At 53.8% G+C, this 17,776-nt stretch overlaps 1 protein-coding gene across 2 annotated transcripts in view; it reads left to right on the top strand.

The window, feature by feature from the left end:
* The first annotated feature begins 4,199 nt into the window (after positions 1 to 4,199).
* Positions 4,200 to 17,776, top strand: part of SLC25A44 (solute carrier family 25 member 44) — a 32,425-nt gene continuing 18,848 nt past the window's right edge. Inside the window, exons 1-4 of one of the 2 annotated variants that reach the window (XM_058702308.1) lie at positions 4,200 to 4,363; positions 8,704 to 9,341; positions 14,773 to 14,900; positions 15,171 to 15,696. In XM_058702308.1, the coding sequence (XP_058558291.1) occupies positions 8,717 to 9,341; positions 14,773 to 14,900; positions 15,171 to 15,356 (939 nt within the window). In that variant the 5' untranslated portion in view covers positions 4,200 to 4,363; positions 8,704 to 8,716 and the 3' untranslated portion in view covers positions 15,357 to 15,696. Of the gene's footprint in view, positions 4,364 to 8,703; positions 9,342 to 14,772; positions 14,901 to 15,170; positions 15,697 to 16,431; positions 16,620 to 17,776 lie in introns of those variants that run through there. The other variant, XM_058702307.1, reaches the window with a different exon arrangement.

Below are 17,776 nucleotides of genomic sequence, written 5' to 3'. Positions count from 1 at the left end.
ACATCTCTAGGGCGTTTTCGTCTTACAGCCCCCTTCCCTGCAGCCCTGGCAGCCACCGTTCCACTCGCTACGAGTCTGACCACTTCAGGGGCTTCAGGGGGAATTGTACAGCGTCTGGCCTTCCACGACTGGCTTTTTCCACTCACCATAGTATCCTCCAGGGTCACTGTGGCGTAGCCCAGGCCCAGGATGCGTTCCCTCCTCTCTGGAGGCTGACGCGTGCTCCGCCTGGGGCGCTGGCCTCGATGTCCTCACCTGCTCATCTGTGGGCGGACGCCCGGTTGGCTGCACCTCTTGGCTGTTGTGAACTCGATGCACAAGGGTCCCCTCTAGATCCCGCCTGCCGTGTCTTCGTTGCTGGCCTTACGTGGCTTCTCTAGGGCTTTCTCTCTCCCCTCCTGACTCCTCTTCCTCCGCCGCCCAGTGCACTTTTACCGCGGGCCTGGCTTCCACTCTTCCAAGGACCCGCAAGCCTTCTCCCGCGGCTCCCCTGCTGGCCTGGAGACCCCGGGACTGTGGGGCCTCGGGCAGGACACGCCTCCGGGGCGGCACCTGCTGTCAGTGCAGAAGCCTCCCCTGTCTGCCCCCCCCCGCCCCCCCAGCTCCTCACCTGTCGGAAAGAAGGTCCACAGCCTGCAGTGTGGGGCGCTATGCTCGAGCGACCGAGGCCTCGGGGGTGCTTACCGTTTGTGAGAGCACAGCCTTGGTCAGTCTCACCCGATGTGACCTCTCTGCAGACTTCGGCGACAGTTCCTTCCTGCAACACCTGTCCTTTGGTCTCCGGCTGCGGTGCCCTCGCGCTCACCTCCCTCCCTGTCTGCCTCTGCATCTCGTTCCCGCGAGCTCTGTTCTCTCCCTCTGAGGGTTCCCTCGGACAGGGACAGGGGTTCTCCGAGGGGTTCCCTCGGACAGGGGTTCCCTCCCTCTGAGGTCTCCAGGCCTGCTGCTTCCACTCCTGCCTCTTAACCAAGGACGCGCATCTGCCCATCCATCTGGCGAACATGCACTCGGCACCTGCTATGGCTCAGAACTTGGCCTAGACGGCGGGAGACACAGGAGTCAGGTCTGCTTCCTGTCCTCACAGGGCTCACTACGCAGCAACAGGGCCGGCCACCGGGAAGAGGTATCGTGGGGGACAGGGCATTGCCCGCCCCTCTAGCTACTGCTTACCTGTAACTAGACCAACCCCAGGCGTCTCTAACGCACCATCTCCCAGGTCCAGTTTGTCAACCCCTCCAGACCTGCTCCCCTCCAATGTCCCCCTACGAGGGGAGGCTTGGAACTCACCCTACGCTTCCTCTCTGCCACCCCTCCACACCACTGGGTGGGTCCCCAGCCCCCCCCCTCCCCCTCGCTCGCCCTCGAGCTCCTCGGCACCTCTGCAGTCCCACCGGGTCCCGACCACTTCACCGAGACAACCGGAGCCGACCCCGCACCAGTCTCTTCCACCTTTCTGCCGCTCTCCTCCAGTCTCCATTCTCTGGTCAAGGTCAAGAGAAGCTTAAAAGAAAAAAAAAAAAAAAATTCTTCCTAACACTTGAGATGGCTTTTCGCTAGATCCAGAATAAAGAAACGAAAACCTCGGAACAGCGCGCCTTCCCTCCAGCTCCTCCGAACATGCCCTGGTGCTACTTATAGCTTCTGAGCAGTTTTGTGGAAACCTTTCCCGAGTGCCTGGCATTATTCCACGTCTTGGTCACACAGAGATGAACAGCCATCCTGCCTCAAGGAACGAACAGTGAGGTTCTTCTCCCACCTAGAACATCATCCCCTCCAGATTCTTCTCTAACCTACCATGCAGAATTAGCGCTCCCGCCCCCCCTTCACTGCAATCCCTTCTTTTTTTTTTTTTTATTTATTTTTATTTTTATTTTTTAACGTTTATTTATTTTTGAGACAGAGAGAGACAGAGCATGAACGGGGGAGGGTCAGAGAGAGAGGGAGACACAGAATCGGAAACAGGCTCCAGGCTCTGAGCTGTCAGCACATCACCCGCTCAAACCCGCAAACCATAACATGACCTGAGCCAAGTTGGATGCTTAACTGACTGCGCCACCCAGGCGTCCCTGTACAATTTTAAATAGGAGATTCAGAGTAGGTCTCACTGATAGGGCAGAGTTTGAACAATGGAACATGAAGTAAATGAAAGCATGGGCTATGTGGATGGCAGAGGAAATGCCTCCAGACTTAAGCAGAAGCCCATGCAAAGGTCCTGAGGCAGGAGTGATAGAGGTAGATGAAAGGAGAAAGATACTGGGGGTGGGTATGAGAGAGATTGTAGGACCCTGTAGGCCATTGCCACGTAGATGTTGGTTTTTATTCTGAATAAATGGGGAACCACCGGAGTGTTTCGAAAAGGGGAGGGAAAATGATCTGACTTAGAATTCAAAGGCATCATTCTGGCTGCTTTTTTGTGATTAGAGCATAGCAGGAGCAGGCATCAACAAAGAAATCTGTGAGGTAGCCGCTGGGATAATCCGGGTGGAAAGGATGGTGTCTGGGAGCGGTGTGGCAGTAGGGAGATGGGAAGTGGCCAAGCTCTGGAGATATAGATATAGATATAGATATAGATATAGATATAGATATAGATATAGATATAGATTTATTTAAATTTTTTTTAAGTTTATTTTGAGAGAAAGAGAGAGAGAGAGAAGATCCCAAGCAGGCTCCGTGCTGTCAGCACAGAGTCTGATGTGGGGTTCCATCTCACAAATGTGAGATCATGACCTGAGCGAAAACCAAGAGTCAGTCGCTTAAGGGACTGAGTCATCCAGGTCCCCCGGGGTATATTTTTAAGATAAAACCAATGGTGTCTGAGGATAGACTGCATGTGATGAGTGAGAAAAAGAGAACATTCAGCGATGGCCCCCAGATTTTTGGTCTGGGCAAATGGAAGAATATACTTATTAATGAACCGAGGTAAGGAAAAGAATGTCTATTCAAGCCCTTTGTCTATTTTTTAAAAAGTATTTTTAATATTTACTTTTGAGAGAGAGAGACAGAGAGCAAGCGAGTTGGGGAGGGGCAGAGAGAGAGAGAGACAGAATCTGAAGCAGGCTCCATGCTGTCAGCACAGAGGCGAACGCGGGCTGGAACTCAAAAACTGTGAGATCATAACCTGAGCCGAAGTCAGTCACTTAACCGACTGAGCCACCGAGGCAGCCTGCCTTCTATTCATTTTTAAATTGGGTTGTTGGTCTTTGTTGCTGACTTGTAGAAATATCTCTTTTTTATTTATTTTTATTTATTTTTGGGACAGAGAGAGAGACAGAGCATGAACGGGGGAGGGGCAGAGAGAGAGGGAGACACAGAATCGGAAACAGGCTCCAGGCTCCGAGCCATCAGCCCAGAGCCTGACGCGGGGCTCAAACTCACGGACCGCGAGATCGTGACCTGGCTGAAGTCGGCCGCTTAACCGACTGCGCCACCCAGGCGCCCCTAGAAATATCTCTTGAAGTGAACTGATTCTCCACTCTGGCCCCCCAGTCCCTCATCTCCTCCTTTTATTTAAAAAAAATTTTTTTTTTTTTTTCCTGGAGAGAGCACGATCCGGGGAGGTGCAGAGAAAGAGGATCCAAAGCAGGCTCTGCGCTGACAGCTAAGTGCCCTATGCGGGTCTGGACCTCAGGAACCCCAAGACCATGACCTGAGCCACAGCCAGACACTCAACACTAAGCCAACCGGGTGCCCTCTTCTTTTAAATCCAAGTATGGGCAAATAATGTCAGAGCCAGAAGAGACCCTAATGTCATTTACTGCACCTCCAGGATGTCCCCCATCCCTGCAATGTTTTGAGTCCTTAAACCTCAAAACGGGTTATTCTAACCCATTTGAGTCCTTCCTCCTGCACACTGGCCTCTACTATTTTGGCCTTACAGATGAGAAAAGTTACGCAAAAATTACAGATTACATTGAATTTAAGATATCCAACAGACCCAAAACACAAGGTGACCCACTTTCATCACTATCTCCCAGAAGCGCCCGGCGACTCGGTTTCGGCGAAGGAGAAAGGACACGCACGCGCCGTAGAGCTGAGGGCAGAACGAAGCCAGTGGAGGCATGGCTTCTGCCCGAAATCAACATGGCCACAGGACCCGCCCATCCACTCTTCGGGGGCGGGGGCAGAGGCTCAAGGCTCAGTACTCCATTGGTGGAGTTGCCTCACAGGGCATCCCCGCCAGGGGGCGGGCATGACAGTGTCCCAATTTCCGGTTCCGGCAGTACCAGGAGCCGGGTCGAGATGGGGGAAGATGCGAGCGGAGCCCGGCGGTCGCCGGGCATGGAGGCTAGAGTGGGAGCTGTGGCCTAGAGGTCCGGGCTTGGAGTTCGCCTCGGACGCGGCGGAACCGCCGTGATCCGAGAAGGTAAGAAAGCACCGGCGTGGGGTGCCTGGCGACTAAGGTCTCCGAGGACCTGGGCCTGTCAGGGAGGCAGGGCTGCCTGCAGGTCCACGGGAGCCCGCCACGCAGCTCTGGAGGTGCAGGGCGACTCCAGCGAAGCATCTCTTCCAGTCGGAGGGGCGTGAGGCTCGCCGCCAGCGACAGAAGCAGGGCGAGAGGCGTGGCGGGGGCCACGTCTGAAGACCCAGCCGAGGGTGGCTGTGCGGGGAGCAGGACAGAGGCTGCATAAAGGGGTGTCATGTGGTGTCTAGGATGAGGGGTCACGTGGGTGGAAGACCAAAGGAGGGCTGGGTGGGAACTCACGGCGACCGAGGGAGGAGATTCCCTCAAAGGAGGGGTCGGAGGCAACGCCAGGGACCTCCCCTAGGGACAGGCATATTCGTGAGGACACGTGGGCCAGGATGTATATATATTCGCGTTCACGTCGCGGGTCGCTCCCGGGAAGCGGAATCTGATGCACATGCAGAGGGAGAGCAGACGAACAGAAGGGGGAAGCAAAGATCCTGTTTCCAGCTGAGAATCCGAGACCCAACCGCACGGGTGTGGTGTCCGGGATTTTTGCTTTGGTGGGGTGGTTGGCGGAAAGATCTGAATGCGTCCGCTAGTCATCATTGGGCCCAGTTCTGGTGACGAGTCAGGATGGAGCCATCATGGTCCTGGACCCTTAGAGTCGTTTTCATCGTTGTTGTAATACTGACGGCCCTTTATATGTAAAGCACTGTTGTCCAACCGCTGACACACACTGGTCACACTGGTCACCCAGAGAACTTGTTAAAATGTTGGCTCTTACTCAAAAGGTCTAAGCATGCATCCTGATATTCTGTATTTCTAACAAGCTCCCAGGTAATGCCCATGCTGTGGTCTGTGTGCATGTGGTCTGTGCAGCATTGTCTAATAGGGCTTTCTGCAATGATAGAAATGCTTTGCTGTTACAAAATGCTTTCACACTTATTACCTCACATGAGTTGCACCACACTTTTATATAGCCGTGGCAGGCTTCACTAGCCCCCTCTCGCCGATGAGGAAACCGAGTTTCAATGAAGCGACTTGGTTCCAACCCTACCAGTAAGTAACGGAAGTAGAACTCAAACCTGGATCTCCTGAGTACTAGTGTTCTTTCCACCTCGTGACCTGGCCTTCCAGGTGACACTGCCTGGTCTCTAACCAGAATCTTCTGTCAGAACCTAGTGAATAGTCTGGCGTGATGTTTCTGGTTCAGGAAGAGCGGAAGTGGAAGGAAGGGAGGTGTACCGAGACCACCAGTTTGTCCCTTTGCGCTGGTGGCTCTGCCTCTGACATCTCATGTGATGATTCCGGGATGCTCTGGGTTATCTGAGCAGGGCTGAAAGGTGGGAGGAAATTCAGAATTGGAGCTGTGTGCACAAATAGCCAGGAAAGGGCCATAAAGAACCGGGGCGGATTGAGTTGGGAGAGGGGAAGGCTGGAAGGCGTGCAGGAGTCTGTAAAGAGGATTTTCCGGAGGGCAACTGGTTTTGATATTTCAGCAGGAGGTTTGGAAGTTATGTAACAAAGAGCAGGTTGAGATCCCACCTTTGCAGAACAGCCCCACCTTTGGAAGGGGTCGAGGGAGTGAGTGCAGTGCCCTCTCCCCTTCAACTTAGAGGCTTATTCCTCTGAGGCATGACCCTTAGTGGCTCCTCCTGTCACCACGGCGATGGTAGGAGTTATCTGCTTTGGCCTCGGAGGGGAGAGTCCTCCTTCCTTTTGGGAATTTAAAATCAACTGGCTCATGTAAGAGACGGAGGAAAGCAGAAATGGGGCACGGGTCCTGCCTTAGGGTTTCTCGGCGGGAGGTACTGGTACTGTGTGATTCAGCTTGATGAGTTGAGAAGGTGCCCACAAAACCAGGTCCTGGAACAGAATCCTTCGCTGCTCCTCCTTTCTGCCCGGCTTAGCACACAGCTTGCACAAGCCCGGCAGGAGGCCCTCCTGCTTGAGCCCAGCCGTGTTTGTCCTGTGACAGCAATGTGCCCACTGGCCACTCAGCTCTCTCCACCGGCACGCTGGGAAAACATGGGCAGATCTTGGTTTCTCTGGAACAAAGCTGAGAGAAAGCCCTGGTCATCTGCAGGGCCAGGAGCTTATGCTGAACCCTTGGGTGACTGGCAGTCATGAGGGCAGTAATTCCGCCTCGCACAGGTAGGGGTGACTTGGCTTTAGACTGAGCAGTGTGATTTGTGCTGGAGCCTCAGTTCCCGTGGGGTCGAAGGCGTGGTAGTGTAGGTAGAAGATCTTGGCTCATCACTGCCCTCACTGCTGACCAGCTGGGTGACCTTGGACCTGTTCCTTTTAACTTATCTGATGCTCTGTTTTCTCATTTAGCCGAAGTGTCTAACTGTGCACAGGCTAGGCTGTACGGATTATATGAGGTGATAGGTATTCGGTAAATCCTAGAGTCTCTCTCTCTCTCTCCTCATTGCTCAGTGATTTGGGAAACATGACCTTGGGACCCTGGATCACACTCTGGGCAAGGCAGACGGTGACCACCTTCTCCTGAAGGCCTCAAAGGAGAAGACTGCCCTGCTGGACTTGGTGGGTGTCCCAGTCTGAGGCTGGGGAGGAAGGGCCACTTTTGTCCCCAGCAGGTGACACGGTAGTGTTCCTTTCACTCATTTCCCACAGCCTAGACTCTCCATTCTGGCAACCTCATTGTTCTAAGCCATCGTTCTCCTGTTTCATTGTCTACCTGCTCGGCCTCCATTCAAATACCTCTGTCCTCCGGGGGATCTTCTCGCTTGTTCAGCAGCCCACGCATGGCCAGCTTGCTCCGCAGGTAGCCTGTACATAGTGAAGGTGACGCCATTCACACTGTCCAGCTCGGTGCATTCCAGAGAGCCAACCTTGCTTCTCCACTGACTTCCATGGGAAGGCGGGAGGCTCCTTAGGCTGGGACCTTGGGTTGCAGAAGGTGGTTTAGGATGGATTCTGTTTAGACACTTGACATGAGGTTTGCCAAGGCACTGGCTGCGGGAGCACTTCAGCTTCTAGACTTGTCCCTTTAAGGTGGCCACCTCCGTTCCCAGCCTGTAGGGATTTCTCTCAAAGCCTGGGCAGCCTGACTGTTCACTACCAGTTTCACTTCCCAGTTTCCCCTCTGGCTGAAAATGTCCAGTTTCTTACGCAGGAACACACTGCATTGTCACGAAGAATATGTCCAATATATCATGACCTCTTATTTGACAGTTCTTGAGTTGGAGGCTCCTAATTTTATACAATTATTAGTATTACTTTTATTTGGAAACTCAGGCGAAGGATACACTTGACATGAGAGCCACATGTGCAGTGATTTGCCCTGGTTTCTTTCTGTATCTTACATTCATTCCCGGAGGGATACCGTGTCATCTCGAATAGACTGTGAGTTTCTCGAAGGCAGAATCTGTATCTTCCCTGTCACTTTGAAATGTCCCCTCATTATACAGGACGGAGGTTATTATTTATATGCTTGGGGGTGAAAGGGGCAGACACGTTCTCTACCGTGTCGTTCTCAAGGCTCTTCAGGGAAACTACTCAGCTCTCTGCTGGTTTTTTTCTTTCTCTAGAGTGAGTTATCTAATAACCAAAGAGGACTCCGACCTTTGGCTTGTTCCTAACTTTCTAACTCCTTTCATCGGAGGGAGGGGAGAGGTGGGGGGGGGGGGTGCCACACTTTCTTCTAATGTGGACTGGAAGCAATGTAAGGGTAGTGCGTGTGGGGTCAGGATGGGGGGGGGGTGTTGGGGACCAGAGATTAAGGCGAGGCAGCTAGTAATGGTGACAAAAGAGGCACCCTGCTGAGGGTGAAAGGTCAAGGCCTTGCCTCCTCACCTGAAATGGAGCACTTCCCTTCATCACTGGGAACCTGCTGTGTCACTCAGTGACGTCCCCTTAGCCCACTTGAAGGCCTTGCATCTGGCCAGGTGGTTTGTCCTCAGCATCCTGAGCTCTGCCTGGGTGCGCAGAGAAGGAGGAGAACGGACCATGACACCGGGGCCCAGGCAGAGGCAGAGACCGGAATGGGCCGTTTGAGGAGCCCAGGGCAGGGAGCCTAGGCGGGCATGGAGCCTAGGGAGTCACTGAAGTGAGGACAGGGCTGATAAAGGAGAGAGAAGGGGCAGCACCCTGATCCGTGAAGGAAGACTCAGGCGAGAGTTGGCCAAGCTAGACTGGGTGGAATCTAAGCTCTGGGGACGTGAGTACCCCAGGAGATGAAACTGGGGGGGAGGGTGGTCAGAGCCCGGCCAGGAGGACCGAGTGCGAGGTTCTGGCCTCCTTTCCCGCATCTACCCACCCGCTCACATCTCCAGGTCTTCAGGCACCATGGAGGACAAACGCAACATCCAGATCATCGAGTGGGAACACCTGGACAAGAAGAAGTTCTACGTGTTTGGTGTGGCAATGACGATGATGATCCGTGTCAGCGTCTACCCCTTTACCCTCATCCGCACCCGGCTGCAGGTTCAGAAAGGCAAGAGCCTCTACCACGGGACTTTTGACGCCTTCATCAAGATCCTGCGAGCAGATGGCGTGACTGGCCTCTACCGGGGGTTCCTGGTCAATACCTTCACCCTCATCTCTGGCCAGTGCTATGTCACCACGTACGAGCTCACCCGGAAGTTTGTCGCCGACTACAGCCAGAGCAACACGGTCAAATCGCTGGTGGCCGGTGGCTCGGCCTCCCTGGTGGCCCAGAGCATCACGGTGCCCATTGATGTGGTGTCCCAGCACCTGATGATGCAGCGCAAGGGCGAGAGAATGGGCCGCTTCCAAGTGCGAGGGAGCCCGGAGGGACGAGGGGTGGTTGCCTTCGGCCAGACCAAGGACATCATCAGACAGATCTTGCGGGCTGATGGGCTTCGAGGCTTCTACCGAGGCTACGTGGCTTCACTGCTTACCTACATCCCAAATAGCGCCGTCTGGTGGCCCTTCTATCACTTCTATGCAGGTAAGTGGGGCCCAGGAGAGTCGGCGCAGAGGGTGGGCCTGCTGACGGGGCTAAGCTGCTGAGGTTTTGCGCTCGCTGCGGTGGAGGATTTAATGGGAGAGTGGGCTGTTCATCCAGCAAACGTTTGACTCCAGGAGGGTTCGCGGATCATAATACCTGGTTCTTCCTCCCGGGAGCTTACATCATCGTGGGGGAATCACACAAGTAAAGTCGATGACTGTAGGACATAAAGTACATTCTGGGCGCATCAGAGTCAACAAGGGTTAGTGGAATATTGGCAGAGAAGTGGAAGACGAGGAAGCACAAGACTCATGGGATACTTGGGATCTGAACATGAAATTTCAGGTTTCAGATGAGCATTTGACTTGCATGCCTTTCCTCAGCATTGTTAAGTTCAAGGTGGTGGAGGGCCTTGAACCTCTCCACTCCTGTGATGTATTTTTGTTCATAAGACATTTTACTTCTTTTTGAGTATTTCCCCGAACGGATTACTGGGCCCAAGGTTGACATTTTTGAGGCCCTCGATAAACATAATACCAGATTTCCTTCTGAAAGGTCAGACCACACTGCCCAGAGCAGGACCTGAGTGTGCCTGCCACCCTCGACACCCACAGCTTTAGGTGGCCACCAAACTCCCGTGACGACAGTCTGTGCTTGTAACCTCCCTGATCCCTGCTGCTGGCAACGGACATTCTATCCAACCCATTTGGGACCTTTCTAACCAGATTTCATAATGACTTCCTCACCTATAATCATTCTGTCCTGGGGCGCCTGGGTGGCTCAGTCGGTTGGGCGTCCGACTTCGGCTCAGGTCATGATGTCACGGTCCGTGGGTTCGAGCCCTACGTCAGGCTCTGTACTAACAGCTCAGAGCCTGGAGCCTGCTTCGGATTCTGTGTCTGCCCTTCCCCTGCTCACGTTCTGTCTCTCAAAAATAAATAAGTATTAAAAAAAAAAAAAAAAACATTAAAAAAAAATCATTCTGTCCCTATGCCACTACTTTCCTGATTGCGCCTTGTTTATTGCTCGTTCTGTTTCTCTCTTCTGTTTAACACAGTCTTTCTAGAGTATTTGGTAAAGTTCACATACCTGGATTTCACCCCTGATTCTGCATCAGATTCTTTGGGAGTGGATCCTGGTCATCTTAATGTTAAAAAAAAGAAAAAAGAAAAAACAACAACTCTGGGTACCTAGGTGGCTCAGTCAGTTAAGCGTCTGACTCTTGATTTTGGCTCAGGTCATGATCTCATGGTTGTGAGGTTGAGCCTCGCATTGGACTCTGTGCTGAACATGGAGCCTGCTTGGGATTGTCCGTCTCTCTCTCTCTGTCTCTCTCTCTCTGTCTCTCTCTCTCTGTCTCTCTCTCTCTCTGTCTCTCTCTCTCTCAAAATAAATCAACACTTAAAAACAACAACAAAAAACCCCCACAAACCTCTAGGAAACGGGAGCATTTTCTCTAGCATCTGTCTTCACCCTTCTCTCCTCACTTGATTTTATTTATAATTGAGTTGTACTTTTCTAACATGTCAGAAAATCTCTTTCCATCCCCAGACTAACTTTCAGAGTTCTGGACAGACACTCTGACTGTCGGACCCTCTGGACTTGGATGCGTGCATTTCTGTCTGAGATGTTACATAGTTAACTGTTTTTCATCCCAAGCTGGCTTTCCCTTCTGACCCTCTTCCTTCCCTTAGTGGCCTCATCATTCTCCACAGTACTGAGACCAAAGCCCTAGGGACTGTGCTTGCCATCCCCTCTTCCTTGTCCCCACATCTCGTCCTGGTGACCCCAGAATGTCTTTCCTACTCTCTCTCCATTCCTCCTGCCTTTCCTGGAAACCATGCCTCAGTTTTCACTCTGCTGGGTGCTGCACCAGCCCTCTAGCTGCTCTCCCTTCCCACCTATCACACGCTCCGAACATTCACGATTTACTCCCTGGTTGTGATGCTCTGGGGCTCCACTGCTCACTGAGTACAACCCTGTCTCTTCAGCCTCCCTTCACAGTGAAGCCTCCCCTCGTGCAGTCTGCTGCAGCCAGATAACCCACACTGCCTCCACTGTGCACCGTTTCCCTCACCCCTGCTTTGTTCTTCCCACCCCTCTGCCTGGGTGCCCTCCAGGCCCACTTACCCTGGTGAAATCATGACTTTCCTGAAGTGCTCCTTGCTGCCCCTGTCACATCTCCCTACGTAGCCCTTAACCTTCAACAGGTGATCTTTCCCTCCTTACAGCCCCTGGGGCAGTGCTTGAATCTTTTGGGGGGCACCTGTGTTGCTTGCCTGATGTTATTATTTTTTCGACTACGTGGAAAGGTTCCTTTTTTTTTTTTTTTTTTTTAAGTTTATTTCAGAGAGAGAGAGAGTGCACATGAGAGAGCGCACGAGCTAGCAGGGGAGGAGTAGAGAGAGAGCGAGGGGAAGAGAGAGAATCCCAAGCAGGCTCTGCACTTGTTAGCGCAGAGCCCGACACGGGGCTCGATCTCACAAACCATGAGAGCATGACCCGAGCCAAGAGTCAAACACTTAACTGATGGAGCCACTCCAGTGCCCCAAGGTTCCTTTTTTAAAATGCATTTCTTCCTAGTTTTATTGAGATAAAACCGGGAAGTTTCTTGGAAGTGGGAGGAAACTACCATTTATGAATATGCACCGTGTGCCAGGCTCTGTGACACGTGTGCTTAGTAAATATTTGTTGAGTGAGGAGATTGGTTCTTGTCATTCCCTTTTGCTTAAAATCAACCCATGCTGCCGTCTGGGCACTTAGAATAAAACGGAACGTGCTCTTGGTCCGTGCAAGTGCACGCGATCTGGCCCGTCTGCTGGGCCAGCCTCACTGCCGGCCTCTCTTGCCTCGCTCAGCTCCGTCCTGTCTTTCTCTCGGTTCCTGAAATACACCACGCTCTGTCCCCACCTCTCCGCTTTTGCAGATGATGTTCTTTTCAGCCTGGAAACGCCCCACCCCCTGCCCTTCTCGTGCTCCAGGCCTCGGCTGACATTGCCACCTTTGCACAGACTTCTTCACCCAGTTGGAAAGAGGGCTCTTTCTGTTCTTTTCAGCTTGTTTCCTTCATAGCGCTTGTCACCATTTGTGACCATTTTATCCCTCACTCACAGCTCCTTAATTAGGCTGTGAGTCCCATGAAGACACCGTTCATTCCCCTGTTGTATGTCCTGTGCTCACCACAGTGCGTGGCATCCAGTAGCATTAAATAAATATGCATTTATATTACTGTCCACAGACATGTAGCCAGGAGGGACTTAACCCAAGTCAGCCTGGGTTTATCTTCTGCTTTGCAGATAACAGGTGCCCAGAAAGCACTTGTTGAATGAATAACAGAGCAAAAACATGGGGCTTTCTCCCCCACTGCCTGGCTTTGGTTTTTCATCCTGTCCCTAAGTCACAGGAAAAGGGCACGTGTGTGTGATTACAATTGGAATCTGAATCCTGCTGTGGCCGGCAGACCTGGGGGCCAGTGCCGACAGGCCCACGGAGGCTGGCAGCGCCCGTCCAGATGCCACCTTCTCAGGAGAGCCGGGACATGGCTGAGGAGGTGCCGGCAGGCCGCTCTGTCTCGGGTCGTGTGACCCCGGGGAGGGAGGGGGCCGGGGGTTGTGGCTTCAGGAGTCCCGCCAGGCCGTTGCGTCAAGAGACGCTCAGTGCCAGCCCCCACCGTCCCACTGCCCCTCATCTTTATTTAGGTGGCCACAGATTACGAAAACTAGGGGCACGAGGGAAAAACTCTCGAAGGTACTATGGGAACTGGACTGTAGAGAGTGGACGGAGAGGGAGTCTTCGAGATGACCCACGCTACACCCAGCCTCCCTCAGAATGAAAGCCAGAGCCTCAGAGTGGCTTCAAGGCCCTAATGACTTACCTCTCAGGCCTTGTGTAGTGTTCTTTCCCTCGCTCATTCATACGGGCCTTGCTGCCCCTGTCCTTTGCATTGGATGTCACCTCTCCTTGGAAAGTTCTTTCCACAGATCCGTGCACTCTTCCTCAGGCCTTTGCTCAGACTTCACCTCCTGGGAGAGAGCTTCCATGACCACCTTGTTTAAAAGGCAACCCCTTCCCTCCCAACACCTGGCATTCCCTGTCTCCCTTCCCTGCTTTATTTTTATCTCTAGGTAGCACACATCACCTTCTGATATAGCTATCGATTTTGCTTTTTATTTATGTATTGCCTGTGTTCCCATTTCCTAAGGGCAGGGATTTGAGACTCTTTTATTCACCATTCCATCCTCAAGAGCCAGGTGGCTGGTGCACGGCAGTCACTGAGTCAACTCTGGTCGAACCAATGAGTGAACTCCTGATTCTCGCTTCTAGGGAGGCTACAGCAAAAAATTCAACTGCAGTCAGCTTCCCAGTGATGCTGGGAGTGGGCGAATCTGGGCACTATGCCCTTGTCTTCATTAGCATTTTGGAAACGGAGTTCTTCTTTGTTAATAGAGCCTGCAGAAAACATCTCACTGCAGGGTACGACCTTCTCTTTCAGCTGCGATTGTTTTTATTTTTAAAAACATTCACATGGGCGTATACATACGGTGGAAGGTGACCCAGCCATAAAAAAAAAAAACAACTTGCGACTTGCAACAACATGGTTGGATCTAGACTGTATTATGCTAAGTGAAACAGGTCAGTCACAGAAAGACAAATAGCATCTGATCTCACTCATATGTGGAATTTAAGAAACAGGACACACAAAGAAGAGACAAACCAAAAAACAGACTCTTGACTACAGAGAACACACTGCTGGCCACCAGAGGGGAGGTGGGCGGGGGAAACAGGTGAAGGGGATGAGGAGTCCACTTACTGTGAGAGCACGGAGTGCCGTATAGACGTGTCGGATCACTGTACTGTACATCTGAAACTAACACGATACCGTATGCTAACGAACTACAATTTAAAAAAATCTTCTCACGGCTCAAAATTCAAAAAGAAAGACAGGGACGCGGTGAAAAGACTCCTCACCCACCACGGTCACCCTGCTCCCTTCCTTAGAGACAGTGGGCGAGACCAGCTTTAATCTTTCCTACCAGCGATGGGGTGCCCGTGTGAGAAAACCCGTGGCGTGTGCTTGCCTGGCCTGGGAGTCGGGAGGAGTAGAGCACACGTGTAAGGTTGTTATGTCAGGAAGGATTTCTGTTCATCAGAGGAGGGGAGTTGGCAGGCAGAGAGGTTCTGAAACCCCTTCTCCAGAGGAATCCTCTGTTCACAGCGGGTAATGTACCCAACATGGCTTCCGGAAGGGGCCTGAGGGTCCTCATTTTTTCTTGGTTCAGAAGGCAGCAAAGAAAAGAGGATGGGAGTGACAGGATCTAAGGTGGCTGATGCTGGAGAGGGTCCGTCCACGTTGGGCCAATGAGCAGAAGCAGTGTGAGGGCAGACGGGACGGCACCTCACGTCTCTCCCGTTGTCTCTCCCTCGCTTCCAGAGCAGATCTCGTACCTCTGTCCTAAGGAGTGCCCGCACATTGTCTTTCAAGCCGTCTCGGGGCCCCTGGCCGCGGCCACCGCTTCCGTCCTGACCAATCCCATGGACGTCATCCGAACCCGAGTGCAGGTAAGACCGGCCTCCCTGCCCCTGGTAAGAAGGGTCACCTGTGCTCCCCAGTGCTCCCGCGACCTCTCTGTGTCACGGCCTTCTAGTCCAGCCAGCCTCGTCCTGGTCAGCCAGGCCCCTTCCTTGTGCTTACGACTTACCATGTGCAGCAGGCAGCGGAGCGCTCTGAAACGCCTAGAGCGTTCCCCTCACCACGTGTGCCCCCTTGCACGCCCCCGCACCTGTCCCCGCCATGCCTCACTGGCTCCTCCCTGCCTCTCATCCCGTTAGCACAGCCGATGCTTTTCTCTACCGAGACGGAGCCCTTGGCGGTGCTGTCCAGAGCTCGTAGTCCCTGTCTCCACTCAGCTCAAAGATGCTTCCCCAGCACCTAATCCAAGGAAATGGAATCTGAATGGATGTGTAACATACAAATGGCAGGTTCTGCTGTATGAGAACGGGGGCTTGAACATCTGATGTGGGTAGCTGAAGAGGACAGCTGTGCAGGAGAGCGGGGTCACGGCTGTGGTGAGGAGGAGAGGGAAAGAAAAGAACCTCACCAGGTTGGGGGTGAAGCCGGCTTCCCTGATCCGAGGATGTTGGATGGAGATGGCTGGCAAATCTAGGTGTATTTGTCTGTAGGAAAGAATGCCCTTTCCACCCCCGCTTTTGAAAATGAATAAATTGACATCTGATTGGTGTGCAGACCACAACGTGCACAGGTTCCCTTCTCATTCTCTCCTGAGCCTTGTTCTGAGCGCTCCCAGGCTGGAGGAGACCAAGCGCGCGTGAGGACCAGAGCAGAGCTGGAACAGCCCTTGACGCGGCTGTGGACAGGGGAGGGCAGGGGAGCAGAGGTGGTCAGAAGAGAGTACCGGAGAGGAAGAGGGGAGCGTGGAGGAGGGTGGGGGTGGGGATGAGTGGGCAATATTCTCAGCCAGAGGTCACCCTGTGACTGTCGCACGGTACGGGGGTGTGCAACAAGCAGTACATCTGTCCTGCGCTGGCTGAGGGTCCGAGGGGGGTGGTGTCTAAACGTGCACCTGGGTGGCAGAGTGTGGGGGGCCGGGGCAGGGGGCAGGACTGTTGAGAAGGAAGAGAGGAGATTTCTGCCTCAGCCCAATTTCCAGTGTAGTAGGGAGGACGGGTCCCGGGGTGTGTGGGGGCGACAGGGCCGGGGGTGGGCCCAGCCTCGGGGACTCAGAGGGACTGACACACGGGAATGGAAATGACAGACCAGCAGGGCCTTCAGTCCCTGGGCTCCCTGAGGCCAGAGAGGAGCCCCCACGGCAAGGAGCCCTAGCTCAGGAGCTTAGCTAATGACAGGAACGGCAGCTCACAGTTACGGTTCTGGTGCCCAGAGCAACTGCATGGCTTAGGTCTACTTCGTTTCTGTTGTACATCTGAGGAAACTGAGGTACGTTACCTGAGGCTACCCTGTTAGCAAGTTGGGGAGCAGAGTTCGACCCAGGCAGGCCGATACCAGAGCCCACATGAACCGCTGTGCCGCCCTGACTGTGGCCCGTGGCCTTCCGCCATGTTGCATTTCCAGGTTGAAGGCAAGAGCTCCATCATCCTGACCTTCAGACAGCTGATGGCAGAAGAGGGGCCTTGGGGCCTCATGAAGGGCCTCTCTGCCAGAATCATCTCAGCCACGCCCTCCAGCATTGTCATCGTGGTGGGCTACGAGAGCCTCAAGAAACTCAGCCTCCGGCCTGAGCTGGTGGACTCAAGACACTGGTAACCAGCGGCAGGGCGAGAACCCTGCTGTTTCCCACACTACTTTGGGGCGGGGGTGGCGTGGGGAGGATAGCACCCTCTCCAGGTGCCCCCGCCACACTCACAGCCCTGCCCGGGGCCAGGTGGCCTGTCTGGGACAGGGCAGAGACTCCGAACTGCTCTTGCTGAAGAGGCTCCACACCTGGACCCCCTGCCCCTGGTATTTTTTTATTTTCTTGCCAAACTGGGCTCTCTGCTCAGTCCCGGTACTCCATCCTGATCCAAGGAACCCCCATCCCCAGCGATCCCACTCCCCCGTCCCCTGCGGAACCTTCTCCTGGCCTCCCCCGCCATCTGTGCCCCTGAGACCCTGACGAGAGCTGTACAGGGCGCTGGTTTCCTACTGCCGGTCCTCCCCCCGGCCTCTCAGCCCGGATTTCCAGCAGCTGTCGTCAGCCCTCTCCTGCTTCATCTCGTAGGCTTGCTTCGTTTTGCTTTGGGACTGAGCCGCCACCCGACTGTTCTGTTTTCCCTGCCACTGGGGGCCAGGTGCCAGGTACTTCTGCACAGGGAGCAGGAGCAGCGAAAACCTCTGGTTCTCCAGAGCACGTGTCCTCTCTTCGGAGAGTTATTAGGTTGGGGACAAATGTCGATACTTTACTTTGTGTGTGTATTTTTTTTTTTAACATCTGTGAACTAGGTACTGTCAGTCCTGCTGAAGCGCCAATCCTGCAGTCAGAGCCCACCCCTTCCTCAGGTGGAAAACGTAGCTTTCCCTCAATCCCAGTTACCTACCCCACGTTCCTTCAGAACCAGCAGCCCCAGGACATGCGAGCTGTTGGCTCCCTCGGCCAGGTGACTGCAGGGGCGGGCCCAGTCCTGAGTAGATCAGGCCGTCCGGGCTGGACTGGGAGAACTACCCTGCAGAGCGAGGTGGAGAGAACAGGTTGGAAAGTGAGGACAGGGTGCGTGTGCCTGTGCCCCGGCGCATGTCCCCAGGCCGACCGGGTGAGGCCTAGGAGAGGGCGGGGGAGGTTCTCCGCCCTGGGGCGGTCATGACTTGCGTGTCCGTACCCATCACCGGGACTCACAGAAACAGAGGTGTCCCAGTGGGAATCTCTGAGACGTGGGACTGGTTGTGGTTTTCTCCTCCTCCACGTGAAGAGTCATCCCGGTCG

The sequence above is a fragment of the Neofelis nebulosa genome, chromosome 15 (genome assembly GCF_028018385.1).
Source record: "Neofelis nebulosa isolate mNeoNeb1 chromosome 15, mNeoNeb1.pri, whole genome shotgun sequence".
Lineage (NCBI taxonomy): Eukaryota > Metazoa > Chordata > Mammalia > Carnivora > Felidae > Neofelis > Neofelis nebulosa.
This window is presented reverse-complemented; position numbering and strand designations above follow the sequence as displayed.